The sequence below is a fragment of the Cicer arietinum genome, chromosome 2 (assembly GCF_000331145.2).
Source record: "Cicer arietinum cultivar CDC Frontier isolate Library 1 chromosome 2, Cicar.CDCFrontier_v2.0, whole genome shotgun sequence".
NCBI lineage: Eukaryota > Viridiplantae > Streptophyta > Magnoliopsida > Fabales > Fabaceae > Cicer > Cicer arietinum.
Window position 1 is genome coordinate 50314658 of NC_021161.2, and position 16925 is coordinate 50331582.

The 16925-nt window shown below is 27.5% G+C and overlaps 2 protein-coding genes across 6 annotated transcripts; one reads left to right on the plus strand and one right to left on the minus strand.

Moving 5' to 3' along the window:
* Nucleotides 1-3026: 3026 nt before the first annotated feature.
* LOC101507779 (probable receptor-like protein kinase At2g42960) lies at nt 3027-7584 on the plus strand. 4 transcript variants are annotated; one of them, XM_004491273.4, is made up of 8 exons: nt 3027-3178; nt 4127-4821; nt 5127-5231; nt 5412-5534; nt 5782-5952; nt 6036-6165; nt 6283-6492; nt 7066-7584. In XM_004491273.4, the coding sequence occupies exons 2-8, from the start codon at nt 4196-4198 to the stop codon at nt 7192-7194; spliced, it is 1494 nt and encodes a 497-aa protein (XP_004491330.1). In that variant the 5' UTR covers nt 3027-3178; nt 4127-4195; the 3' UTR covers nt 7195-7584. The 4 variants fall into 4 exon arrangements, with proteins under 4 accessions (XP_004491330.1, XP_012568665.1, XP_004491331.1 ...); XM_012713211.3 differs by having other exon boundaries at nt 3031-3178; nt 4131-4821; XM_004491274.4 differs by lacking the exon at nt 3027-3178 and adding an exon at nt 3241-3728.
* A 2407-nt stretch (nt 7585-9991) lies between these two features.
* On the minus strand, nt 9992-12442 carry LOC101507353 (WRKY transcription factor 28-like). 2 transcript variants are annotated; one of them, XR_189459.4, is made up of 4 exons: nt 11833-12442; nt 11254-11394; nt 10700-11139; nt 9992-10326 (listed from the first exon to the last, which is right to left on the minus strand). XR_189459.4 is itself a non-coding variant. In XM_004491272.4 (3 exons), exons 1-3 carry the CDS (start codon nt 12246-12248, stop codon nt 10761-10763), a joined length of 936 nt encoding a protein of 311 aa, XP_004491329.1. In that variant the 5' UTR covers nt 12249-12442; the 3' UTR covers nt 10533-10760. The 2 variants fall into 2 exon arrangements, 1 of the variants encoding a protein (XP_004491329.1); XM_004491272.4 differs by lacking the exon at nt 9992-10326 and having other exon boundaries at nt 10533-11139.
* Between the last annotated feature and the right edge of the window lie 4483 nt (nt 12443-16925).

Below are 16925 nucleotides of genomic sequence, written 5' to 3' on the forward strand. Positions count from 1 at the left end.
TAATTTAATTTATCAACCTCTTTTTATTGTTTAAAAATTTATTGATTTTAAAAAGTTTATTTGAAATCAGATTCCTCTATACCACTTGCAACTAATTTGTGATAAACGTATTACAGTGAAAAAATATGACAATAAAAGATTACATACAATTGTCACATGCAAGATTAGTTGCAAATATTTCCACGTACTAGAAGTGAACCTATTGTAAACTGAATGATTGATATTCAATATTATCCAATTGTCGCATGCAAGTATTGCTTAAACATGCAGTGTTATTCAACATTTCTTAAATATTGTTTAAACATGGTTATTGAACATGGTTACTGAGATGGAACAACATTGGTGATTATATATGTAACTAACAATATAGAGAGTATATATAACAAAGTTATTTAACTTTTACCCGCTCTCTCACACACATCTCTTTTAAGAGAAGGATTACACATGTTTAAAATAGATAGTAAAATAGTGCCAATTATGCATTAAACATTTTTTTTCTTACCCATTGTAATTAGGGATTTGACTTCGATTCAACACTAAGACACCTCATTTTTTATTTTTTTTACATATGAGGCTGGATTTTCTTTCAAATTGATGACTTTATAAATCATCTCATTTTTTATTTTATGGTGAGAGAACTATGTTACCAACTACTCTACACCATCATATTTATTATAAGAAAAAAATTAAATGGTACAAGAGATCCTATCACGAAAATAATTGAAGGGATTATATCCGTTGAATTGAAATTTTCTTTTAATATTTTTTATTTTGATTTATTCTAAAAGTCAAAGTAGGTTTTGAAAAATTTAGTGGTGTGCCTTCTTATTTTTTTTAGCTCTTTATTGGTCTTTTTATTTTGTCTAAAATCATTAATTTCTCTTGTGTTTTTTGCTTTATTTTTATTTAAATAAGTAATTTTTATATTTTTTTTTTGTTTGTGATTATGTCGTTCAATTGTGACCTTGTTTTATTCGTTGTCTTAGTGTAATATTTTGATTTCTCGTTTTGTTGCGATGTTCATTTGATTCATATTGATAAATCAAATTCAATCTAACACAAATGCAATCAATTAATTTGATTCTATAAATGTTGCAATTTCGATTGCACGAGTATTTTAAATACTTTAATTTTATCATATTTATAGATTTTAAAAGATTCATAAACATTTTACTATTTTATATATATATATATATATATATATATATATATATATATATATATATATATTATTAAATTAAATATTGTGAATTTGTTTGTAGATTCATTATTTTTTGTTTAAACAATTTTAAATTATATTGATATATTTTATCAATTTAAATGAATTAATATATCGTTTTTAGTATAATAAAAAAAATATGTTGCACGTATATTCGTAGCAAGTCTTATGTTACTTCCTTCCTATATAGTATGGAAAATCTCTTATTAAAAATATAATCTACTCTACATATTAATATATCATCCATTATGAAAAGTATCAATAAAATATTTTACCATTACAACACCACCATATTTATTGAAAAGTTAATTTACTCCACATATTAATATGTTATCCATTATGAAAAGTATCAATAAATATTTTACCATTACAACACCACCATATTTATTAAAAATTAATTTACTCTACATATTAAAGCATTATCCTTAAGGAAAAATATATCTTTAAATATCTTTAGAATAGGGAATATATAAATGTGGAGAGATGACAAAGGAAATATAAAAATTAAAGTAGAAAATATTCAAAAAAATATATTTATGATCTTATATATAAACGCAAAAGCATTTTTTCAATAAATTGAATTATTTATTAGTAGTGACTAATCTGCGCAAATAACTAACTAAGGGAATGAGATTTATTCTCCCCTTCCAATCATATTTTCAACATACACAAAAATCACATTCAAACACCAGTCAATTGCTTGATATGTAATGTTTCAACTAATTACTAAAATAATTACAATATATTAAATACTCTTTAACTACTATTAAAAAATAGGCGGAATTTACAGTCTAATATATAACAATTTTGAATTTTATTTATTTTTATATATTGTCTCCCTAAAATATATTCACAACTCCTTCTCAGGTACCACTTCAATTTTTTTTATTAGATTGAAAGTTATATAATTTAGATCATGCATATACATTTTTACACAATTTTTCTTATATTTATTAACCACATTCATAAACTAATTAATTAATTAATTTCTCAATCAGTTTCCCGCGTCCTCTATTTCAAATTTTTTATGGAAATAAATCTCCACAATTAACTTTTAGTATAAAGTTGAATGATCCAAATATAAGATATAATTCACTATTGTTTTTTGTTTTAACATGTATAAATATATATTTTAAAATAAATAGATAAAATATTAATAATTTATTTATAAATTACAGTTCAATTGACAAATATCAGTATTGTTAGATTAAATATCATATTATACATTTGAATTTAAGATAAAAAAAATACTAAATAATTTCCAATCAAAAGTAAAATAGAATAAAAAAAACTATGATAGATAATTCCCCAATTCAATGGTAGAACAAGGTATCTCAAATTAGTTTATGGAATACAATTTATTTTCTTTTATGTACAAAATTTATTTATTAAATAAAATATTTGTGTTCTAAAATTAATTTTCAAAACAAAATTATTTTCTTTCTTAATTTTTATTTCCAAAGAACTAAACAAAAAAAAATCATATGTATTTCAAAATTTTATTTTTCAGAAATACTCTTCGTGTTTTAGAATTGATATTTTTAAAAAAGAAAAATAAGTTGAAGTGTGTTGTTTATTTCTAAATGCCATAAACTATGTTTTCTGATGCATCACACGTGTAATATTTACTGAATATCATCGTGTGATGCAAAAGAAAATATAGATGCATCACACGTGTAATATTTACTGAATATCATCGTGTGATGCAAAAGAAAATATAGTTAAAAAATTGGGTGTGGTGTGAATAGTAAGTTCCTAAATTTGAAGGTTAATAATATAGAAAAGCAAAGCCCAAATTGAAAGGTAAAGAAATAGTAGGAGAGGAAAGAGGGAGAAAAGAAATGAAAGTAGAAATGAATAATATTTCCTTTTTCACAGTTTCAGAGTTTGTTTTCAACACATCACTTAAGCGGCACCTACATTTCTGCCTTTGCTTCTCTTCTTCTCCTCTTCAACCAGGTTCATCCTCTCTCTCTCTCTTTCTTTCTCTTTCTCTCTCTTCATTACAATTACATTGCATTTTTATTTTTATTTTTTTTATTTGTAACCTGCCATATAAACTTCACAACTGTTCATTCTTCATTTCATATTCTCTCTCTCTCTCTCTATATATATATATATACACACACACAAAACATGCTTCATTTTGTTCTCTTCCTGTCGTGTTTCTCATCAACTACAATACCCATCAACCATTTCACCATTTTTTCACTTTCTCTTTTCCAAAACCTACCTATTCTTTATCGCCCTTTTCATTTTTTCACATAAAAATTAGATTTTTATCTTGTATTACCTGTCAATTTTTTGTTTTTTAATATCTTAATTCTTACCCTGTGATTATTTATTTTTTTGGGTTCAGTTGTTGTCTAGTGGGGTGCTATTGAATCCGGATTTTGTTGTAGGGTTTGTGTGTTTTCTGTGTCTGTTATGCACATTGAGTTTGTTAGTTCAAAAAGAAGTGTGAAATTTGTTCTTCTTTGTGTGATCATGACCTTGGATCAACACAAAGGTATATGCTTTGTCTTTTTTTTTTTTATATAATGGATGATAATTGTTTCACTTTTCTCTTTTGTTTGCTTGAATCTTAAGTGATGCTTTCTCAGTTCCTTTATCTTTTTTAATTTTCTTTTTATCAGAATTGTTTTGATGATCAATTGTTACTTTTTCTTTTGCAATGAATTGTGAATTCCCTATAAGTTTAATATTTTGAGTATTACATTTCTTTTTATTTAAGATTAGGTGAATGCTTCTTTTGCTAATTGGATTCTTTTTTTATTGTATGAGTATGAAATTGCCAATCAAGGTTGAAAATCTAAACCTTCAAATTTAGCTCATAGAAAATTTTGTAGTCTTTAGTTGTATTATATTGTGATAAAGGGGTGTGCTTAACTAGATTCTTGTACTCAGATAGGAATGCCTTGATTCTACCGATTGAAGAACTTTGGGGACAGAATTGATTGACTCGTCGTAACTATTATGTCATCCAAAAGTTCTTTGGATGTTGAATTGTCAAAGAAGACATCGTTTTTGGGTTTGAAAAGATGGGTTTTGATTGGTATCGGTGTTGGTGCATTTATAGTGCTGATTCTTTGTATATTGTCTATATGGGTGATGTTTCGGAGGAAGTCTAGGAGATTGTTGGACAAGTCCCAAATACCAAATGTGTCAAAAGATATCAATGTTGACAAGGTTGGAAATGTGTTTGTTCCTATTCATGATAATAATTCAGATATGATGTCGGTTCATATGAGGATGGGCAAATTCAGTGATCCTGATAGTGTCAGTCAGTGCAGCGGCAACTCAATTTATCATCACGAGAGAGGATTTAGTTCGCTGTCAGGGGAAGAAGGGAACTCGGGTAATTTCAAGAAGCATCCGACATTGTCAAATGGAGGAGGGCCAATGACTACCTCTCCTTTGATCGGCTTGCCAGAATTTTCTCACCTTGGGTGGGGACATTGGTTTACACTTAGAGATCTCGAACAAGCAACCCGTTGTTTTGCAGCTGAGAACGTTCTTGGTGAGGGTGGATATGGGGTTGTTTACAAGGGTAAACTGATCAATGGAACCGAGGTTGCAGTGAAAAAACTTCTTAACAACTTGTAAGGATATTTGATATTATCATCGGTATACCCTTTTAATCTTTTTCTCTAGCCAAAAATGTTGCCAAATAGTGGCTATAGTAGCGCAGTGGAATTTAAACAAATATGCTATTTAGTATAAATTGTTGTTTAATAGCAGCTATAGCGGCGTTATAACACTGCAACGTTGCGAAATTTGAACAAATCGCTATTTTCCACAATCCGCGATTGGCAACATAGCCCCTAGCATGTTTTGAAACTATTCATAAACAATGACTTCTTTTGAATCTTGTCTTATATAATTGTATTCTACATTGAGTTCATAGGGGACAAGCAGAGAGAGAATTCAGGGTTGAAGTGGAGGCTATAGGCCATGTTAGACATAAGCATCTTGTGCGCCTGCTTGGATATTGCGTAGAAGGAGTTCACAGGTATTAATTTCTCCATTTTATGTTATAGCTGAGTTGTGCTTTCACCAGTCTGTTCTCCATAGCAGCACAAGCTTTAGGGTTTCTGAGAGTTATATTATACATTTCCAAATTCACATTGAAGCTTTTCTGTGTTTTGTTTCTTGTCTGTTATAATGAATGTACTTTCTGATTGATATTCAGGCTGCTGGTGTATGAATATGTGAACAATGGTAACTTAGAACAATGGTTACATGGGGACAAGTACCAACTTGGGACACTTACCTGGGAGGCCCGCATAAAAGTTATACTAGGCACAGCCAAAGCGTAAGTTCTGATTGCAACTTTGAAATATGAAACATGGTAATCATTTGTATTATCTGGCTTATGAAAATAGCTTATATAAAAACTGTTTCACTTTATTTTATCTTTGTTATAAAAGTAGCATATACATAAGCACTTATATGATAATTGCTTAATTTGTGACTTGTTGTCGAATTTGCTTTTATGTATAATTCACATGGGACCTTAATCCCATTGCCTAAACTCCCTATTTTACTGTGGTTGGTTGCAGGCTTGCATATTTACATGAAGCAATAGAACCAAAAGTTATTCACCGGGATATAAAGTCCAGCAACATATTGATCGATAAGGAGTTCAATGCAAAGGTTTCTGATTTTGGTTTGGCCAAACTTTTGGATTCAGGAGAAACTTACATAACTACTAGAGTAATGGGAACTTTTGGGTATAAAGAAAATTTATTATCTCTTCCTTATATTTTGTTTAGGATTTATACATTTAGGAACTTACTTCTGTTGTGGATTTCAGTTATGTGGCACCAGAATATGCCAATAGTGGTTTGTTAAACGAGAAGAGTGACATTTACAGCTTTGGTGTCCTCCTGCTTGAAGTGGTTACCGGACGGGATCCTGTAGATTATGCGCGTCCTTCTAATGAGGTGCGCAATCCTTTTACAATCTTGTCAGCTTGCCGATTTTACCGGGCGTTCCATCGAACCCGGAAGCATCCATTTCCCTTCACACGACTGATGAGAATTTGGTTATTGTTATGGCAGGTTAATCTTGTTGAATGGCTCAAGATGATGGTGGGGGCAAGGAGGGCCGAGGATGTTGTGGACTTGAACATTGAAGTTAAACCATCTGCACGCGCTTTGAAGCGTTCCCTTCTGGTTGCACTTAGGTGTATTGATCCAGATGCAGAAAAGAGGCCCAAAATGAGTCAAGTTGTAAGGATGCTTGAAGCTGACGAATATCCTTTCCGAGAGGTTTGCTTCAATACCTCGTGACTTGTTATCTCATAAGTTTTGTTTACTTTATGACTCGAATGTCTAATTTATCATATTTTTCATCCTTTTTACCTTATCTTCATTATTTTCTTGTAGGCTTGTGTTGGCTAACCTACCGCCAACTTCTTGGTTTTATCATATAATATATATCATTAGAAATATACAGTTACTACATTATATTCTAAGGGGATATTATGAAGAGCTGGTCCTCTTTTGTTTGCATTTTTTGTGTATGCTTAGACACTTAAAGCCCTGGTTGGATAAACAACTCAATTAAGTTGTTTATAAGCTGGTATACATAAGTTATTTCTATAAAAAAAGAAAAATAAAGTTAAACTGCTTTCATATCATTTTTAAGTTGTTTTCATAAGTTATCTCAAACATTCTCGAAAGTACTTATACTAGTACATAAGTTTAAATAAGTCAATTCAAACACGTCTTAAGTATTGAAGTATATCTAGCGACATAGAAAATAGGTCCTCTTGGTTGTCATCTTGTCAAAATACTAAAGCATAAGCAAGATAACTAACTGATTGATATCATAATTTTCAGGATCGGAGGAATAGAAAGAGCGTGGCTACCAGCATGGAAATCGAAACAGTCAATGATATTTCTGGTCCATCCAATGCTGAGAAGGCGAGTCATTCTATAAGCTCCGTGCCAGAAACAACTCAAGGATAGGATTGACAACCACATGTACAATTCCTGTTGTACTTATACCAATTCCATTAACTAATTTATACCTTATATCTCCAAGGTTATGTATCTCTGACAAAATTTTGCTGCATCTGACAAAATATATGAAGATAATGAAACAATTTTTTTTATTCAATGTGGCCATTCAAGATATGTGGTACACAAAGTTTGCAAAGAGGAAAGAGTCGGTGCGAGTCAGTTAGTCATAGTCTTGTACAGATTTCTGCTGAGTCTTTCTTCTGCTTACATCATTTTTAATTTTTTTCCCTAACTTTTTCTGCTATAAACACTATTTGGGTTCTGTTTCTTTTTCATTTGTGCTTTGAGCTTAATTAAGCTTCAAAAGCAATTAATCAAATGATAGTTTGTCCTTTATATGTATGCATTAGTTTTGACTTTGTTGTGTTATTTTCTCAAAAGCATGATTCCATGCATAAGAATAAGTTTTCTCTAGTATGTTTGGGTTGGCATTTGGAGTGACACTCTTATACTAATAGAAAAAAGTGAGTTCTTTGATACCCTTGAGAAAAGAGATTCAAAATTAATCTAATATGAAAAATGATGTGACATTAAATGATATGATTGGATGTTGGATATTATATTCCAACAAAATTGCTGACTTAAAGCTTTGAATTATGCAAAGAATTTGTTTTGCCTAAAGTCAATGGAAATGCCAAGAAATTCCATCTAGAAAATAAAATATTGATTACCAAAAAAACAGACTAATTATACTAATTTCCCTCATAAGGGCCCTCTTTAAATCTACATGTATACATCAAGCAAATATTTAGAATGAAAATAGTGGTTTGAGTGAAGAATAATGAGTTAACTCTCACTTTACACGATTTAGTTAATCAAAATGCAACAATCCTAGTGAAATAAAGTCACTAACCACAAGCATATTTGGTTTTCATTTTCAACTTTAAAAGTCATTTTGTAATGAAAAATGGGATTGATGTTATGTTTAGATCATTTTAAATTATTATTCTTTAAACTTAAATTTGATTCAAATTCACGTTTAGTAAAAAATAACATAATGTGTGCCACTTTTCCTTCTGCTGATGGGGTATGGGTTTTTTTTTTGTTTGGAAACAATGTATCAAACTGGATGAGTAATGAGAGAGATAATTTGTTTAGTTAGCAACATCAAATTTTATTTTTTTGAGGAAGTTACATAAGTTACTCACTTTTTTTTTTAATTCATTCCAAAATATCCAAGACATTAAATAAAATATATATCCTTTTTAATGAATGCATATTTACAAATATATTTGGTTATATATATTTCATTTTATACCAACGTTTTAAATAAATATTCACATAAATTATATTACAGAAAATTCAATTTTAACTAAAAGTACGTTTACAAACACCATCGGTATATATAGGGCCAACCTTAGACTTGTGATAGCAAAATTTTTTGTAAGAGTATTATAGGATCCATAATAGTGATAGAAAAGTTCATATTATAAGACCTAGAAAAAAGGTCACGAATTAGATCAAGGCGAAAAAAAAATCAGACTTTTGATGTTTTGTTTAATGTATTTGCAAGTTTTTGATGTTATTTATAATTTAAATAAAGAAGATTTTTTATTTTATTTTAAATTTTTAGTATATTTTTGTATTAAGAACTCAATTTTTAAAATTAAAACAAATACTATAAAATATTTGAGACGACTTAATAATATACCATTTTTATATTTTTTGAATTCCATCACCATACACATACAAATTTAATAACACGATGTGACAATATGTCATATTAAACTTACATTTATAATTATTTTATGTATTTATAATAAAATCATATTAATTTAATTTAGATTTTAAAAATAAAACAAATTAAAAAATAAAAAACTAAAACCTAAAATCAAAGTAAAAGTAAAAGACATGACAACAACTATAATGTGACACAACTATTGACATATTTTATAATTATGAATCATTTTATTTTGAGAAACCTAAAACCCTAACTTTGGCATTAGACCAACCCTTTATCCTATCTATTCTAACACATGAAAAAGAAAGAAAAAAAAAGAGAGAAGAGAATCTAAGTTTTATTTAGGCGGTGGCCGCAAAGAATAGTTTTGGTTGGTTGAATAAGTTTGCTAATAAGTACTCCACTTTTGGTTGGAATAGGGGGACCCTTTTACCACTACATACTCATTCATTATTCTATTGGTAGGTCACTCACAAATTTTACACTCTCAATGATTTTGCTCAATGTCATTTAAAAAATAATATAAAAATTTATGAAATTAATAATATTTAATAAAAATATATAAGACTTATATAAAATTTTATATCCATAATTTATATAATATAAACTTTTAATAAAATTCCAACAACAAAACTTGTACATACATTAAATATATAGAAGGACATCTTGAATTTGAATTTATACTAAAATATAAAACATTATATAACTATAGTATCAACCGAACTTACAAGACAACACGTTTTTCTTTATCTAAGATTTCGTGCGAAATGTTTTTACACCATATATAATAATAACAAAGAGTTTCCTTATTTGGTGCAAATTAAGCAGTAATTATTAAACTAACTATTGGTATAAAGTAATTAAGATCAAATCAAGCCTGAAAGTTAGGTACATATATATGCATCAAATCCAACCAAAAGTATCCATGGTTACACACGCAAACACATTGTTTTCCTTCAAAATATTAATCAAACCGTTAATTATGTTTGATCAAAATCTAAAATGTTAAAAAATGAGTGTTCAATCATATATATATTCAAAAGTTGGAAAACTTTCACAATATAAAACTCCAATACAAACAAATTTATTTCATGTTCATATAGATTCTTAAAAACTCTATCTTAATAGAAGTTTAGATAAAATTGGTCTTGGAGTTCACAAGACTAAGACATGCCTTCAAACTCATAAAATACTTACAAATTAAGATCATGTTAAAAGTATAATAAAATAAAAAGAACAAAATTTATTAATTTATTTAGTATATATAAATAATCTTTAAACAATAACTAAAAAAAAAGGAGAAAGTCCTTGTTAAAGATTCTTGTTGTCTGATGATATATGGTGTCCTTTTTTAGTTTCATACCCTTGCAAGTGGCACCTCATATGCAACCTTTCACCTAAAATAATGATCCATGAAATGAAACATCAAGTCCTATCAATGTACCTAATTTCACTGCAAAAGACTATATAGTATGCTACTTGTCATTTCAAACCATCATTCTCCTCACATATTCAACTATTTCAAACTAAATGAAAACATCCACATTTTGACCAAATTTTTCAACCTATATATATATATATAAAAAAAATTTAAGCAAAATAATACTCTAAATAAAAATGTAATATATATATATATATATATATATAACAACTTTATATGGTGTAACAGCTGTAAAAACCATTAAATTTAAATATATTAGCTATTGCACTGCACCATACAATAACTAGTGTGGATTCATATATAACAAGTTAAGGGAAGTTACTACTTACTATATATAGAGAGAGGTTTATGGATGATAAGATAATTGAGTTCTTAAATATATAATTTTGATCATGGGTCTTGTTTTCCAGGGAATGTTGATGGTAGTAAATCTTGCAACAAACCATTGTAGTCATGATGGAGTTGAAATTGTTGTTGTTGTGGTTGAGTTTGGAGAAGATTTTGTTGGTGGAAGAAATGTTGATCACTTTGAGTATAAGTTGGAAGGAATTGAGAAAGGAAATCTTGGTGTAAGTTTGGTGCCATTGAAGTGGAAGAAGCAAAGAGTGATGGTGATGAAAACATTGTGGAAGCATTGCCTCTAAGTGTAGCTGGACAATGATGATTGTGTTGTCCTTCATATGTTGTCATCACAATAGATGGATCTTGGTATGATCTCTCCACCCTTTTCTTCACAATGCACTTCTGACTTGTGCATCTGTAATAGCTCCTGCATTACATATACAAAATCCAAAAAACATGTATAATATATCAATTAATAACAAAATTATAAATTATAAATTATAAATTTAGTGATAGTAGAGAAAGAAACTAAATTTGAAACCTTGGGTATGGACTATTCTTGACTGCTTTCTGTCCATATTTTCTCCATCTATAGCCATCTTCAAGATGATCAATCTCACTTTTTGTCAAGAATGCAAACCTTGGCTCTCTTGCCTTTTTCTCTTTCTTTTTAGCCTTTTCTCTATAAATAATTCAAATTCATAATCACAACAATATGATAACAAATATATTAGGGTTAAGTTCCTATTCAACAATTTTAGTCATACAAAAAAAAAATAGCATTCACACCACTGTACTAATTATAGTGTGAAGAGATATTAGAATATAGACAAGATTGACTAGATTTATTTCATAATTAAGAGACACATGAAAATGTCATAATTATTAGTTGAAAAGAAATATAATTGCATTATTAGTAATTTAAATAAAATTCTAAATTCTATCACATATAGAAAACAACAAATTAAAGCTAATAATGTAAGATAATTTATTTTACTAAAAATATAAGATAATCTTAATTAATGACTTACAATTAAAGGAAGAGAAAGAAAAACAAAATATTTCTTAGATTTTTGATTGAATCTATCATAAGAGGTGAAATAAAAAATAAAAAACCTACCCTTTCTTAGATTTTTCATCTCCATCTTGAAACCCTTTTGGCTGCTTATCTTTCTTGTTACTTTTGGTTGAATCTTCTTCTACAACAGGTTCAGCTTCATTAGATGAAGAAGATTCTGAAGAATTTGGTGTCTCACTTATCCCTAATAGTGATGAATCTCCTCCACTAGATTTCTTTGTGTTGTCATCAATGGATGAGATCACTTCAGGTGATGAACAAGACAAGTCAAAGGCTTTTGAGAGTGTGTTATAGTCCATAGAACCATGTAAATAGTCATTGAAACTTGTATGAGAAGGATCAAATCCTTGAAAATTTTGTGAGAATGAAAAGTTTGTGTGGTTGATGAGTTCATCATCATCATGGTGGTTGTTATTATAGAAAGGATTATTATTATTATTATTATTCTCATTAGCCATGGAAAGAGAGAAAAAAGATTAAGAGAGAGAGAAGGTGGAGAAAGAGAGAGAGAGAGGTGTTGAATTATGGACCAAAATATAAAGTAAGCTTTTTTATGAGAATGAAATTTCAGCTAAGACTTAATTTGATGGTTGCTTGCTTCATATGTGAAAGGGGAGCTTTTAGTTTAGAACTTTGTTTTTCTTCTTCATTTTATTCCTCCTACTTTTACACTCTCTTCCTTTAATGCTTCTACTAATTTAGATTCACCACTCTTAATTTCTTGGTAATTGTTGTAAAAACTATTAAATTTATAAATATAAATTATATTTTTATTGATGTTCTCAGATCTACTATGTAGTTAATGTAAAAAATATATATTTGTATTTATTTAATTTTATCTTTTTAATTTTTTTTAATGAATTTCACTCTCTTTTTTAATTTAAAGTATTTTTTGTATGTATTTATAAAGATTAATTCAAAATAGTTAATTTTTATGTGGACGAGTGAAAGATCAAAATTCTAATCAACCACACCTTTATGAGACTCTATAGTTGCTTGCATCTTGCACATATATACATATATATATATATATATATATATATATATATATATATATATATATTATAAAAAAAGAATAATAATAAAAACGTAATTTGCTATATTGAGGCGTGATTTGTTGATCTATTCTTAAAGCCAATTGGTTGGATGACTTATTAGCTATTTTAGCTGATAGCGACTCCTCATACATCTAATTAATTAAAGTCTACTCCTCTATATTATATCAATTAATTATTAGATAATTTTGAATATAATCAAATAGAAAGAAAAACAACAAAGAGTTGAATAATGCATGCATACAATTTTTATTTATTAACGCATGATACCTTTTATGATAAATTATTAATGCATGATATTGATGTAAAGAAAGTAGCAATTTTATAATTTTTTAAATAAGGCTGTGTTTTTTTTTCTTTTACAATGTTCTATTTAATTAAGAAGAAAAAATTATTTGAAAAATAAAACCTCAAATTTGCATTATGTGATCATTTGAGCTCCACGTAATGGTTTGGTAGAATCTTAGAGTATGTATATATGGGGGGTCCTTGAGTGGTCATATATGGACGTGACACAATATATATAATAATATATTATTAATGCTAGATTAGTAGTTATAATTAGCTGCTAATTTTTTTCTCATAAAAAATATGTAATTAAGTATGAGTACTATCGTTGTTAAAGATATTTTTGTGAAGATGGAGAAAAAGAAAGAAAAAAAAGAAAAAGATTGAGAGGGTCGTAGTCACGTTGTTAACAATAAGAAGAGAGTGGGGTTAAGTCAAGAATTTCGACTATACACACAATAATATTTGGGAGGATCTTACACGTGTTACACGATTGGGCACCGCCATTTGACCCGTGAACTGGCACGTGCGAGGGATTACTATGCTTCTCTTCTTTTTATCTTCTACTAAACCACCATTTTCTCTACTTTCAAATCGTAGGATGATATATTTTTTTTATTTTACTCAATTATAATTTTAAATTATTTTTTAAATAATTAAAATAATTTTTGAAAAATATAATTTATTATTATAAAAGTATTTGAAAAATACAATTTTCTGTTAAAATAGTATGTGACCATTATGACGTTGCATACTAAATTGACTGACATTTTAATCATTCGAAAACTAATTTGAATTTTTTATTGAATCAGAGACTAAAGTGATTGTGTTCTATATTTTCATGGACTACAATAATAATTTACCTATTTTTTTGCTTCTTACGATAATAATAATTTTTTGTTTTAATCTCCCAGAGGAATAAGTTTTAATAATCTAAAGGTTAATTATAATGTATTTTGATAATTTTTTATTTATAGATAAAAATGTTAATATTATTATAGTTAAATTAATTTTCTCAAGTTAGAATATAGGACCACCTTTTTATAATTTATTCGATGTCTCTTAATTTATCAAGTGAATTATCTAAGAGCTTCTTCTTTAACTTAATTTTAAGTATTTTTAACATTTTCTAATGATGAAGATGAAATCCTTTATAATTCATCTTATCAAAAATATAAGCAAAAGTGAAAATTTAAGTAAAATATATTGATTTTTGTTTCTATTTGTGATCAAATAGACCATTCGACAAGCTCAAACATAATCATTTCACATAAGTAACAAATACTTAATTCATATATATACACTAGTGCAAATTTTGAATTAAAATACCCATAAAACCTAATAAAAATACTTTCGTAAATATAATTCAATTGATAATTGCATCAACATTGATATATAGATTTGAGTTTGACCTTAAAATTTTGCATTTTTCTACATTTAATATAGGAGTCTACTATTAGGTTATTTAATGCAAAAGTATTTTCTAAAAACTTTATTTTCAACTTGAAAAATTATTTATTTTAGAAATTTAATTAAACACATATTAATAATTAATACATATTAATAATTAATACATCTAGATGGTTCTATATTATTAAATCCTATGTGACATTATTTAAAATATGTTACATTATAATATTTGTGCATAGAAATTTGAGGGAGAGACTACAACTAGAGGATTTCAAAATGGAGGACTAATCTTGTAAATAGAAAAAAATGATAATTAAAATTGTAATTAAGTTGGTATTTAAAATTTTAAGCAACATGTTCCATTAGAAAGCATGGTCAATTTAGTCACTAAAATTTGAAAATTCTATAGGAAGATAATTAATCATTCAATTATTATTTTAAGAGTAAAAGCCCATTTTAGTCTTTGAGAAATTTTGAGAGACTCAATTTAGTCATTGAAAAAAATAAAAGCACTTTTTAGTCCATAAGAAAAATAAACTGGATTAAATTAGTCCCTGAAAAATTTTAAAAGACCAAATAAAATCCATAAAAATTTAAAAACACATTTTAGTCCTTAAGAAAAATAAACCGGGACAATTTAGTTCTTAGCTCAATTTAGAGAAAAATAAACCCTATTGTTATTTCATCTAGAGAAACCACAAGTCTAAGATATAAACCCTTTTGATTCCATAGTGATATACGATTCTGAAGGTGTGACTTTCGCTGTTTATATTGTTTGTTTTAGAAGTTGCATTTTCTTCTTCATTCTCATGTTTTTCTTCTTCACCCTCGCAGCTTCTGAGTGCGTTTTATTTTTTTCCTGCTCACATTTTTTAAGGTGAGATTTCATGTACTATTCATGCAATTTTTGCTTTGTTGTTGTTATTTTTTGTGAATTTTTTATTTGGCCTTTGAGATTTGTGGATATTTTATTTATCGATGACGGAATTTTCGATTCTTACTTTGTTATGTTATGATTTTTTTTTGTTTTTGTTCTTTGCTATTTTATGTGAATTTTTTATTCAAATTTAAGTGACAAGCATAAATCAAGTCAACAAATTAGAAGAAACTAGTTGGGTAAGAATAGGATCACATATTGATACTTTTTTTTATATGTTATGTTTTGAATCATTTTAGATACCGTTGTGGTTTAATTTAGATATTATTGACGCTGTTTTAAATCATATTATAGTTAGTGAAATTTTTATTGTAAGGATTAAATTGTTCATTTAATTATTGTTAGACTTATTGTCTATTTTTAATTATTGTTAATGATCTAATTATCATTTTTTTAATAGAAATTACATGTGGGAGAATCAAGTTGACGAGTCATCGAACAAATTAGTAAAATAAATCCAATTTTCTAACTGTGGTTCATATAAGGACTAATTTGGCCTTGTTTATTTTTCTTATGGACTAAAAAATATTTTTATTTTTTTTCAAGGACTACAATAAGTCTTTAAGAATTTCTCAGAGACCAAAATGAACCTTTACTCTTATTTTGACAATGTGGACAAACTATCGTGTTAGCATCTATTTACGATTTGAATGTTGGATGATTTTAGACGGTTAAGTCTATATTTTTTTTTTATATATTTGATATTTTATTAAAAAAAACATGATAAATAGCATATAATGCCATGATGTTCTTTTAATTTTTTTTTTAAAAATACATATATATTAAAACAAAGACTTGACTCTTCAAAACTTTTTAAAAACCAACTCGCAAACACACCTTAAGTAATTGCCAAAGGAAATAGTTAGACTGATCTGATTTAATTTGAGTTAGGAACTCGTTAATTCATGAATTTGAGGTCTCAAATTATAAAATGCTAATTTTAGAAAATTATGTTGTTTCTCTCGTCACGTCTCACCTATATATATGGCTATGTTTTTTTTTTTTTTTTTACTAAAAGGAAAGATACTTATTGATTCAAATGGTAAAATACAAAATTCAGTGTTCAGAATACTTATATTTTTGAATCTGTAACATTGACGATGGTAAAATTATTGATTAAAATTTGTAATCGATCAAAGTTATTCTGTCAATTTGAACTAAAATAAACACTACACTAAAATAAATAAAAATACATTACTATGTCGAAAAAATTCATAAACTTCAGACGACAAAATTACAAAAAAAATTATGAACGAAAAAACTAATTCGATATAAACAAAAAAAAAAATTAAAAAAAAAGGTAATTCTAAACCAAAATATCATTTTAAACCACCTAAAAAAAAAGACAAGGTTTAAGGTTTGTGGGAGGGTGCTGTAACCGAAACCTCCAACTTTTTGAACTTGGTGTTGTGAGTGGGATTTCACGTCACCTTTTTATTTATTTA

Coding starts and splice junctions, on each gene's coding strand:
- LOC101507779 (XM_004491273.4), top strand. CDS start 4,196: ATGTCATCCAAAAGTTCTTTGGATGTTGAATTGTCAAAGAAGACATCG. Junction 4,822..5,126: donor AAAAAACTTCTTAACAACTT/GTAAGGATATTT, acceptor TTGAGTTCATAG/GGGACAAGCAGAGAGAGAAT. Junction 5,232..5,411: donor TGCGTAGAAGGAGTTCACAG/GTATTAATTTCT, acceptor ATTGATATTCAG/GCTGCTGGTGTATGAATATG.
- LOC101507353 (XM_004491272.4), bottom strand. CDS start 12,248: ATGGCTAATGAGAATAATAATAATAATAATAATCCTTTCTATAATAAC. Junction 11,395..11,832: donor GATGAAAAATCTAAGAAAGG/GTAGGTTTTTTA, acceptor AATTATTTATAG/AGAAAAGGCTAAAAAGAAAG. Junction 11,140..11,253: donor AAGAATAGTCCATACCCAAG/GTTTCAAATTTA, acceptor TATGTAATGCAG/GAGCTATTACAGATGCACAA.